The sequence below is a fragment of the Hyperolius riggenbachi genome, chromosome 10 (genome assembly GCF_040937935.1).
Source record: "Hyperolius riggenbachi isolate aHypRig1 chromosome 10, aHypRig1.pri, whole genome shotgun sequence".
NCBI classification, from domain to species: domain Eukaryota; kingdom Metazoa; phylum Chordata; class Amphibia; order Anura; family Hyperoliidae; genus Hyperolius; species Hyperolius riggenbachi.
Window position 1 is genome coordinate 139,389,675 of NC_090655.1, and position 12,742 is coordinate 139,402,416.

A 12,742-nucleotide genomic window follows, 5' to 3' on the forward strand; every position below is an offset into this window, starting at 1 on the left:
TACACCCTCGGCTTATATGCGACTCAGTGGAGCAGAACAGATGATGGAGGAGGTTTTGCTACTGGCAAAGGGATGTAATGATCCTGCACTAGTGATCCTGCTCTTGCCAGCTGGCTCCCTGCTGTGCCAGTGCCCCATATCCCCTGCATCATGGTGTGCAGAGTGCGCTGCTCAAGGCTACCTGTTTCCCTTGACTTGTGGAGCAGAGTGTGTCAGCAACGTGTCATGGGTGCAATGATCAGGGATTCTTTCTGTGTGGCACTTGCTGTTTCTCATATCTATGACACCATCTATTGGCGTCTTGAGACAGAGCTGTGTCATCATTGGCACACCTCTGGCTATAGGGAGAGGGACTGGCTTGCACTGGGGGCACATATGGCTACTGTGGAGGGGGCTATACTGGAGGGTGAGCTTATACATGAGTCAATCACTTTTTTCCTTTGCTTCAGGCAGAAAAGTGGGTATCTCAGCTTGTACGTGGGTCAGCTTATATGCAAGTATATATGGTATCTAATCGACAGTAAATGATGTGAGATGATGAATGCTCCCATTCATCTCAATTACAATGCGATTGCGATGCAGTGGATCTTTAGCCATAAACGCGGACACGGAGCTAGGAGCCGTCTGTCTCAATTGACCCAAAATGCTGTGGGATACTATTGGCACATATTTACCAGAAATTGGTAAGGGGACTCCAAAGGCTATAATTTTGGGGACACTTCCTTTACAATCATTTAGGCCTCGTTCACATTGCGTTGCGCTAACGCTCTTGCCCGCACTGAGTGATTTCAAACTTCAAATCGCCATGCGTGTTATGAGCACTTTTATAAGCACTTTAGCAGAGCAGTTATTTAAATCACTTCCTGACGTCACTCAGGAAGTGATTACTTTGCTCCGGAAAGGGATAAATACAATGTATTTATTCATTAAAGGGAAGGTTCAGGGACTGTTTAAAAAAAATAAAAATCCGCATCCACTTACCTGGGGCTTCCTCCAGCCCGTGGCAGGCAGGAGGTGCCCTCGGCGCCGCCCCGCATGCTGCCGGTGGTCTCCGGTGGCCGACCCGACCTGGCCAGGCCAGCGGCCAGGTCGGGCTCCTTCCGCATTCCAAAATGCGCCTCACAGCGGCGCGCTGACGTCATCGGACGTTCCTCGGGCTTTACTGCGCAGGCTCAGAACTACTGAGCCTGCGCAGTAAAGCCCGGAGGACGTCCGATGACGTCAGCGCGCTGCCGTGAGGCGCATTTTGGAACGCGGAAGGAGCCCGACCTGGCCGCCGGCCTGGCCAGGTCGGGTCGGCCACCGGAGACCACCGGCAGCCTGCGGGGCGGCGCCGAGGGCACCTCCTGTCTGCCACGGGCTGGAGGAAGCCCCAAGTAAGTGGATGCGGATTTTTTTTTTTTTTTAAACAGTCCCTAAACCTTCCCTTTAAAGGCGTGGAGAAATTGCTGTACAAAGCGCTTTTTCAAGCGCTTTGCGATTTCCCTTTACCTTCCATTCAGGGAAAATCGAGCTGAGAATGGTACATGCGCTGCTTTTGTCAGCGGCAAGCAAACGGAATGCCCCAATGAGAACTATCTCATTGGAAAGCATAGTGTAAGCGCTTTCAGGGCGATTTGTACAAATCGCCTGCGCTTAAAAAATTTCAAAAACGCCTCTAGTGTGAACGAGCCCTTTAAGAACTGTGTGTTTAAAGGTTTATAAGTGAAATCCCCATCAGTAAACAGCCTATAAATTTGGATCTAAAATGTAGATTAGAGGAAACTTTTGTACAGTAGATATTTTGAATGTGACTATTTTGTTATGCTAGTAACTCTATCATTACAAGAGATCTTTTCTAACAGCTGCATATTGTGAGTTCATGGAGCGTAAGTCACATTTTTGTTATATTTTGTGTTATTACAGATTAGAACAGCTGCTTTTTGACTATTACAGTTGAATTCATCATTTAAACCAATTTCAGCAGCTTGTGCCATATCTTTTTACATTGCATAACTTACGGTTTACTTCTACATTCTATTAGAGGATATCATGTTTCTCATTTCTAAAAGCATCTTCAAGTATTTTTTTAGGGTAAAGCTGGAATATGAAATCCCTATTTTTCCATCTTTAACTCCAGCCTGCTCGCATTAACAATATAGTAATGCTACATAATAACAATTGCTTAAAAATACCATGTGCCATTACATTCACTCCCTTTGCCCATCCCACATGTTTGCAGTCCTCTGTGGATTGCTGTCACATCTTCGAAAAATTACTGTGTGATCAACACATCATGTCAACAGGCTCGCAGTGGGGTCGATGTGCTAAAATAGTGTAGTATAGAGCAAACCCGGACTGTTTATTATTTTTTGCCTGCTAGTTTCCTTTATGTGCGGCTTTCTTGCCTGAATCATAGCAGAACATAGAATTGTTGAGAGGTTAGTAAATTACCGTATTTTTCGGAATATAAGACGCTCCGACATATCAGACGCACCTAGTTGTAGAGGGCAAAAATCAGGAAAAAAAAAATTAACTAAACCTAGATGCGTCTTTGGTGCAGGGGCGTCTTACCAACCTACTCCCCTCTAAAATGTCTCTATCTAGGCTACACTGGCCAGCTACACTACACTTCACTAACTAACCCCTTCTGCCCCCCACCAACTACCCTACACCTCACTACACCTTACTGACTAACCTCTGCTGTCCCCACCAACTACACAGGGGCGTCTTACCAACCTACTCCCCTCTAAAATGTCTCTATCTAGGCTACACTGGCCAGCTACACTACACTTCACTAACTAACCCCTTCTGCCCCCCACCAACTACACTACACCTCACTACACCTTACTGACTAACCTCTGCTGTCCCCACCAACTACACTACACTTCACCAACTAACCCCTTCTGCCCCCCACCAACTACACTACACCTCACTACACTTCACTAACTAACCTCTGCTGCCCCCACCAACTATACTACACTTCACTAACTAACCCCTTCTGCCCCCCCACCAACTAAACTACACTTCACTAACTAACCTCTGCTGTATCTCACCTGATCCTGCCGCCGCGCTCCTGTCCTCCATCTGCGGTAATCCGAGGCTGCCCGGTGATCCAGATCCATGTCTTCTGTATCATGAGGCTTCCCACTCATTAAGGATGCAGATCTTTGGCGTCCCATCCGCCGCGCTCCTCATCGCTGCAGTCTCGGTATATAGACTGCAACCTTCCGATGTATGCATTCCTCTGCCCGATACTCTTCCTAGTTACCGCGTCATAGGCACTTCCTGGTTACAGCCCACGTGACGTCAGGCGCATGTGCGCTGCGAGTCACACAGAAGAGGCACTGTAACCAGGAAGTGCCTATGACGCGGTAACTAGGAAGAGTATCGGGCAGAGGAATGCGTACACCGGAAGGCTGCAGTCTATATACCAAGACTGCAGCGATGAGGAGAGCGGCGGATGGGACGCCAAAGAGCTGCATCCTTAATGAGTGGGAAGCCTCATGATACAGAAGACATGGATCTGGATCACCGGGCAGCCTCGGATTACCGCAGATGGAGGACAGGAGCGCGGCGGTAGGATCAGGTGAGTATATTCCGGGACCCAAAACCGTACCTTTTGAATATAAGACGCACCCACTTTTCCCCCCCCAGTTTTGGGGAAGAAAAAGTGCGTCTTATATTCCGAAAAATACGGTAGTTTATTTGGCGGCAGTTGTATGCACTTGCCACCACAACAAGGACTTATTTTTAAAAAATCCAGGACAGGCGGATTTAATGTAAATAAAATAAGATTGTATCTGTAGGCGCTACACATGCTGCAACAACATCTTGACTGCTTATTTACTAACTTGTCACTCAGTGTGTTCTGAAATGACACAGGTGAAGGTCTCCAGAAAATTTCTACTACAATTCTCTTTTGTCTGGCCTCCCCTCTAACCGTACTGCCTCACTTCAATCGGTAATGAATGCGGCAGCCAGACTGATGCATTCTGCTTATCGCAGCGCCTCTACGACTCCACTCTGTAAAGTGCTACACTGGCTCCCCATCAGCTTTAGGATCAATTTCAAAATCCTGTGCTTGGCATACAAATCCGTACACAAGACCTGCCCGACTTACATCTCTGATCTGGTCCACAGGCACATACCAGTTTGCCCTCTCCAATCCTCCAATGACCTGCGCATAGTCGCACCACGCATATCTCAGTCCCATGCACGATTGCAGGACTTCACTAGGGCTGCCCCCAGTCTCTGGAACTCGCTCCCACCAGCCATCAGACTCGCCCCCACCTTTAATACTTTCAAACAAGCTCTCAAGATTCACCTTTTCATGCTCGCATACCCCCCTACACCAGCACCAAAATATGTTCTGAAAAGCCCAATCAACCCGATACGATTCTTTGTACCATTCAATTACGATTCTATTTACGATTCGATTAAATCCAACATGTCCGATCAGGATTCGATGCAATTCGATTTGCCACTGTTTTGTAATTGCAAATTCAACTGAATCGAATCCCGATCGGACATGTCGGATTTAATCGAATCGTATCGTGTGGATTGGGCTAGACACCCTCTCAACAGATGCACCTATTGTCTCCACCCCCACCCTTTAGATTGTAAGCCTCTGGCAGGGCCCTCCTTCCTAGCGTTTCCAGCTTGATTATGCAATCTTACTGTCAATAACCCCTATTTTTGCATGATCTTGTTTTGTTGTGAGTTTCCTGTATGTCCTACCTTGTATGTTACCCATTTATCTATTGTGCAGCACTGCGTAATATGTTGGCGCTTTATAAATACAATAATAATAATAATATTTCTTGCTGGTTTCTGAATTCCATGTTTGCGCATTTGTGGTTTAACTCTTTCCAATCTTTTTATTTAATCATCCGCCCCTCACCTCTTCCTTATCCACCTGCTCTGTGTGAGGGACATGGATGATCCCTGCATGCTGTGCCAAGGGAGCTAATGGGATATCCACGCACTAGTGTGAGGTGATGACCCTTCAATCAGATGGGGGGATGGGGGTGGGGTTAAGCCAAGGTACCACTCTAGCTCTGGGCCTCAATGCACATGCACAGATGTAATACATCATTGCATGGCACGACATGGTGCTGGAGGAGATTGTAGTATTTGACTTAATCCGACGCATTGAATAGATGGACCAGATACTTTGTCAGACTAGATTTAATTGCGGCACGGCCAGCGGTAACCTGGATGCTTCTTGTTGGAAGTGACTATGTCCAACAGTGGATCGGAAAGGGTTAAGGGATAAGTTAACCTAATCTATAAATAAGCTAAATGAGTCCCTAATTGCACCTTAATCAATAATGTACTACCCTACTACTTATTTTGCTGCCTTGAACTAGGTCTGAGAATCCCTGGCTACCTATTGTTTATTTGTGCTACCTATACGCATAAACCAGGGCTACAGAAAGCTACACTTAGGTTTTCCGATAATTTATTCATGTCTCTCCCTATTCTCTGTGGACCCATAATGAAGCACTTCATGTAACAGCACTTCTACAACTGTTATCTGCATTTCAAGGCAAATTAGCAGAATGGGCACAGACAGACAGGGATTATGTTACAGGAAGCAGTGAGCAACACAGACCTGATGTGCAAATACCTTTACAGCTATGTAAGTAGTACTTTGCACATGGCCCTGAGGCACGATGGGGGTTGCATGGAACTAGGATCGGCTTTGGGAAGCAGTCAATAGTATTCTCCAGAGCATTGTAGCTAATGAATATGGATATGGTGACGCTGGATTCATCATGAGCATGTGATAGTCATTGTCTTCTTAGTGTGCTCATAATCAGGGCTGTGGAGTCGGAGTCGTAGAGTCGGAGTCGGAGCAATTTTGGGTGCCTGGAGTCTGAGTCGGAGTCAGGAAAAAATGCTCCAACTCCGACTGCTAATGAATTTGTAACTGTAATTAAAATAGAAAATATGATAAAATGTTCTATTTCTCACATAATAGTCATTAAAAATAATGTATATATACAGTGTATATATACAGTATATATACAGTAATAGCTGTGCTCAGTCCACAAAAATGAAATAAACCAATCAAAATTAGTTACTTGTGCTGCTTCAATAAAGCAGTCCCCGTATTTTTAAAGTCAGATATACACATCTGATTGTGACTGTGTATATATGTATATATATATATATATATATATATATATATATATATATATATATATAATGTGTACACAGGAATCTCTTATATATACGAAATAACATCTATGCTGTAAGTATAAAGCCTGATGTGTAGCCGTGTCATAGTAGAGATGGTCAATGAGATGTAAATAATTCTGCGTTGATGCTGGTTTATGCAAATTTATGCACACCCTTTGCTCATGAAATAAAATAATTTGATATGTTAAAATTTGGTTTGGTGACTACGAATTAAATGGTACCTGAGACTGATGAAAAGTAAAGTTTTATACATACCTGAGGCTTCTTCCAGCCCCCTTTAGGCTAATCAGTCCCTCGCTGTCCTCCTCCACCACCTGAATCTTCTGCTATGAGTCCTGGTAATTCAGCCAGTCAGCGCAGTCCGGCCATGTGCCGCTCCTACAGCCAGGAGCGTTCTGCACCTGCGTAATTGTGCTGTGCAGGTGTAGTACGCTCCCGGCGGCGGAGTGTGTGCATGCGCACTACGCCAGACTGGCTCAAGTACCTGGACTCATAGTAGAAGATCCAGGTGGCGGAGAAGGACAGTGAGGGACTGATTAGCCTGAAGGGGGCTGGAGGAAGTACCAGGTATGTACAAAACTTTAATTTCATCTGTCTCAGGTTTACTTTGTTACACAGTAGTACTATACTCTACATATGCACTCCCCACAGAGCTTCATGGAATCCACTGAGAATGTTGTGCACATTGAACACAGAGATGTTGTCTATCATCCATAAACCTGGTTCAGATTGTACATGAATAATGTGTAATAGAGGAAGAATCTCCTCATTCTCCTGCAGAGTACCTGCACATCACTCTTACATGTACCCACAGTTACATTGCCTAGGGCCTGATCCATGTTCAGATTGTGCATGCAGAATGTGTAATAGAGGAGAGGAAGAATCTCCTCATTCCCCTGCAGAGTACCTGCACATCATTCTTAGGCCCTGTTCACACTTGCGTTTTGGCAAGTAAACGGACCGGATCCTGATCGGATCCTGACCTGATCCTGATCAGAACCGTACGGTTCCGATCCGGATCCGGTCCGTTTGTATTAGGCATGCATCAGGCTGCCATCCGGATCCGTGGGCAAAAAATAGTTAAATTTAAATGAAAAAATGTTGGGGTCAGCAGAAGGTGCACCTGGTGCACCTGTAGAATCAGGTTCCTCCGCTGCAGGCCTCACCTCCACCTCCGACATTCTGCCAAACAGCTCCAGCAAGTCTGTCACTGCTGCTCCACTCCAGACATGCTTGGCCCATGTGTCCCCATCCGAAATGGCAGCTTGGATACGCCTAGGAAGTGGGGTAGAACGTCAGGTTTTTGTAGGCAGTGTGTTCTGTGCCTTCCGTTCCCCATTGGTTTCTGTGTTCCGGATGATGCTGTCAGGCTCAGGTCCGGCTCCGGTCCGGGTGCGTGGGCCGGAGATCCGGACCCAAAAAATAGCGCATGTTGGAAAAGAGTCCGGATCCGGTCCGGCTCCGTACTGTACGGAACGGACACGTGTGAACGTCCACATAGACTTTACATTGCTATGCGGAACGTACGTTCCGTTTGTACAGTATGCGGTCCAGATCAGATCCGGAAAATCCGGATAGCGAACGCTAATGTGAACCGGGCCTTACATGCACCCACAGTTACATTGCCTAGGGCCTGATAGATATTCTTTGTTCCGTTTGTACCTTTTACAAGTATACAATTTTACAATATTTTATTTGGAAATAAAAGTGCATTTTTTCCGTTTTGCATCCATCACTATTTACAAGCTTATAATAAAAAAAAAAAAAATCTTTACATGGATATTTAAAAAGTTTAGGCCCCTTACATTACGTCACTCTAAGCTACATGTGTCGAACTCCAGACCTGGAGGGCCAGATCCATGCCAGTGTTTAGGATGGACTGAGAAAGAAAGGAATGTGTTCTACCTGACGGACCACACCTTTCCTGATTCAGACCCATCATTTCAGTTGTATTATACGTCCAAAAGGCTAAAGTAGTTAAAAAGACATAAATCTAGTTCCCTCCACATCACTCTTACCTAGGGTACTCTTGAAGTAAACCTGAACACTTGCACAGAAGAGAGAAATCAACCCTGTGTCCACCTTGCATGTGTTTATAGAGAACAGCCTGTCTGATTATCCCTTCACAGTAAGTAATGAGCTAATGTAATTTGAGCTGTCAACTGTGTGCCAGGTCTGCAAGTTGAGAGTTAATATGTGAACACAGGAGGTTAACCCTTGCTGTGCTCTATAAGCTGTAACAAGGACATTTTTTTTCTATAAAGGTTATTCTGCTTTTGCTTATTTTTTAAAGCAGAGAGTAAGTTCTGAGTTCAGGTCTGCTTTACCACCTTAGCGTTAATGACGAGCTCAGCTCGCCCATTACCGCCGCAGTGGATATCTCCGGCCCCTGTGGGCCGATCTTGATAATTTTTTTTAATACACGCTAGCTGCGTGTAGGGGAACGATCGCTGATTCGCCGCTAGCGGCGGCGTAAGGGAGCCCCCCCCGCCCAGGCCCCTTGCACAGCCTGGCCAATCAGTGTCAGGCTGCGCTATGGGGCTGGATCAGACACCCCCGACGCCATGACGTGGATGACGTCATCAGAGGAAGCCAAGCAGAAAATCCCATTTACAATGGGATTTTCTGTTTGCTGTAAAAGCCGGCGGCGATCAGACTAGATGGGCAGATGCGCCCTCTAGTGGTGAATCATGTAGCTAACTTTAAGTTAGCTACAGTGATTCAGAAAAAAATAAACTGTCCGCACGCCACCCTGGCGATTTGAATGTAACGCCAGGGTGGTTAAAGCAGACCGAAACACTTGTACAAGAGACATGTAAACCAAAAAGAGATCCACCCTGTGTGTGTTTAGAGAGAACAGCCTGTCTAATTCTCCTTTATCTCAAATAATCACCAGTGTAATGTGAGCTTTCAGCTCATTGCCATTGGTGTGCCGAGTTATGTGCTAATATTTAAACACAGGAGGTTAACTCTTTCCATCCTTCCATGAAACCAGGAAGTAGACACTGCAGATTTATTGTAGGAGTTCTGTAAGCTGTAACAAAAAATGTTTTTCATTCAGGCCCCTTTCACACTGGTGCGTTGCGTTACCCTGTTTTGCCGCAGGGTAACGCTGTATCAATGAAACTCTATGGGACATTTCATACCTGTCCGGATGTTATGCGCCAGAAGTGACATTTTGGCCACATGGCCGGCTTGCGCAGCGAAGTGTGGTGAAACGCAAGTCTGTGGAACCGCTCATATTCAAAAACTGTTAAGAGCAGAGAATTATGGGTTTAGGTTCGCTTTAAGCATCACACTTGTGGAACCACCTACTCCACTGTCCCCAATGGGGGTGGGGGTGGGGGGGTTGGTTAAGTGGTAGTACAGACACTCTCCTCCTACATTCTGATAGGGATGGAAAATACCAGGTCAGCCACACCTTCTGTTTTGCTAGAAGGCTGTGGGGCATGGCTGAACTCAAGGGGGACATCAAGGACCTGGAGTGTTCATATGACCATCGCTGTTTACATTTTACATTCTGGTGTTTAGGAGCATTTTTTATGTTAGTCCATTATTGCTAGTCTACTGTGATGCCATCAGACCATTGCGTTAGTAAAACTCTTAAATAAGTTATGTATTCTATCTGTTAAATCCTTAGACACACAGAAACGAATCTGAGGACTAGCGCATGTACTTTCTGGCATCATAATATACGTGCAGCTCAACAGTATTGCTAGTTACTTCTTTTAGAAGCTGGACAGTTTTCCTTAAAGAGGAACTCCAGCCTAAACAAACATACTGTCAGTAAATTACATTAGTTGTGTTAATTAAAATAGATGGGTAATATAATCTCTTACCCACACTGTTTTTAAAAGAACAGGCAAATGTTTGATTTCATGATGGCAGCCATCTTTTTGGTTGAAAGGATGTGACAGGGAGCATGAGACACAGTTCCAACTGTCCTGTGTCCTGAGCACCTTTCCCAGTTGCTAGGCAACGTGAATAACATAGGAAATCCCATCATGCTCTGCACAGCATCAGGGAAAAAGCCCGGGCTTTTTTTTTTCTTTGATGGGTAGAGCTTAGCTAAAAATGCAGCTAAAAATTATGCTTTGGTAAGAAAAACAAAGTTGTGATGCTGTGAAACTGTTAAAGACACACTAAGCCTTTTCAGTTCTGCTGAGTAAATTTTTAGTCCGGTTCACTTTAACCACTTTCTCACTTTTTTTTTTTTTTGGTGGCAAAATGTTTTGTTTCTGACTTACACCAATGTAGCGCAAATGTATTACTTCTGGCCAAATGTAACCACCACCTTGTTTACATACCTTGTTTTTCTATTGCTTAGTACAAAATGATGCAGAGTCCAAGAGCCATCCTTATGCAGAGAGCAGAATATCTCCAGACATGGATTATAGGGACCCTCCTTCATCACTGGAATTGTCTCCATCAGATAGTTCTGACGGAACCTACATGTGGGATGAAGAAGGAATGGAGCCAATTGGAAATGTCCGTCGCTGTGAAAGCTATGAATCATCAGAAATGAATAGCCTGGTATGTTTTATATTGGTAATTTTAACGGTTTCATAAAAATGCCCTTTGTCTGTAATCACTAGTTCTCTAGATTCATTGCCACTTTTGGGTTTTCTGAATAAAATGTAATACCGGTTGGATTGTCATCTCTGAAGATTAGCACTCAACATTTTACAGTGAATCAATCACTCATTCTGAAACAGTGGTTCACATGTAAGTGTCAATGATGTTCTTTGCCATGGTCTTGGCTACAAGGTACAGTGTGGGTAGTTTACTTTATCAACTGCAAGCAGAACAGTTTTGCAGTAGAATCATCCGATAGATGCCTTCGATTGATGCATTTTGTCATTTCCGATTCTTTGCTCGATTGTTTTCCGCTCGATTTCTCTTTGAAGTGAATAGAAAAAAGATAAGAAAAAGAAGTGGAAGATAAGTGAATCGAGCAGAGAATCGAATGGTAAATCACACGGAGAATCGACTGCAAAATAAGTATCGTGTGTTCCCAGTATAAAGTCAGCCACACACTAAGGCCTGGAACCCACTGCAAAACGCTATCGCTAATCGCAAGTGCTAGCATTTTGTATGAGCAGTTTGTCAGCAGTTTCATGAGCGTTTTAGGAAGTGATCTTACAAAGTGTATCAATTTGCCAGCGATTGTGTAGCGATTAGCAATTAGCATTTTAAGGTCTGATTGGTCCTTTCAATTAATTTTAATTTTGTTACAGTGTGTGGTAGGGTTAAAACGCTAGCAAAATCGCTCCATGCAGGTTTTAATGAGCGTTTAACCTCCCTGGCGTTCTATTAAAATCGCCAGGGAGGCTGCGGGAGGTTTTTTTTTTGATGAGCGGCCTTCCTTGTTTTGCTTCCCTCGTCGCCATAGCAACGAGCGGAGTGACGTCATGGACGTCAGCCGACGTCCTGACGTCAGCCGCCTCCGATCCAGCCCTTAGCGCTGGCCGGAACTATTTGTTCCGGCTGCGCAGGGCTCGGGCGGCTGGGGGGACCCTCTTTCGCCGCTACTCGCGGCGGATCGCCGCGGAGCGGTGGCGATCAGGCAGCACACGCGGCTGGCAAAGTGCCGGCTGCGTGTGTTGCTTTTTATTTGGTGCAAATCGGCCCAGCAGGGCCTGAGCGGCGACCTCCGGCGGTAATGGACGTGTGTACTCGTCCATACCGCCAAGTAGGTTAAGCCAGCGTTTATATACTTTACATTTAAGCGCTAACGCTCCCAAAATGCTGCATGTCCTGCATTTGCGATTTGAGAAATCGCAAACGCTCCAATGGAAGTTGCCCCATCCATTAATTTTGGCAAAACGCTAGCGTTTTGAATCGCTCCAGAAATGCTCACAAAACCGCTCTTGTGGGTTCCAGCCCTAATAGATGGTCACCCGATGTGGCACAACAATTGGCTATCCCTCTGATCATAATCTGATCAGATAGTGATCGATTCCTAACATACTGCAATAACAATTTTCAATAGATTTCAGCAGGATCATACTGCACTGTTGAAATGGTTGATGCAATGCAAACTTACGAGCCATTGATCTACTGCAGCTCGTGCCCCACACCCGATCTATGGAGATTTTACGTCCTGTCCAATAGATCATTTCAATCGATTTTTGGTAAAAATTTAGTTCTCCAATACTCCAACTGAAAAATCGATAAGGGCTCTTTTATACTGCAAATCAGGAATGCGGTGCAATTTCTTCAATGTGATTTTACTGTGATCGTGTTTTATAATTTTCACTGGATGCTGGGAATATGGAAATGTAGAAAAAATGCAGCATGCAGGACTTTTGCGATAATGCAAAATTGGATCGCACTAGTATAAAAGGGCTCCTTTTGAGTTTCATTATTTTGCTGATACCCTTGCATTTTGCGATTTGCATGCAAGTGGAAAATACAGCAAAATCGCGTGTACTATAAAACAGGTCCCTTAAATGCCCGACTCTCCTCCCCCCTTACCAGTGATTCACTAAATCCATTTTCTGATCGTGAATCTGCATTTTGCTATGTAAGGATGACCTCAGTAGTTATTGTTAGC

General features: G+C 45.0%; 1 protein-coding gene across 7 annotated transcripts in view; it reads left to right on the top strand.

The window, feature by feature from the left end:
* CCSER2 (coiled-coil serine rich protein 2) overlaps positions 1–12,742 on the top strand; it is a 410,112-nt gene that overhangs the window by 80,357 nt on the left and 317,013 nt on the right. For all 7 annotated transcript variants that reach the window (XM_068258342.1, XM_068258338.1, XM_068258341.1 and 4 more), the window contains exon 4: positions 10,514–10,719. In XM_068258342.1, coding sequence (XP_068114443.1) covers positions 10,514–10,719 — 206 coding nt within the window. The remainder of the gene's footprint in view (positions 1–10,513; positions 10,720–12,742) is intronic.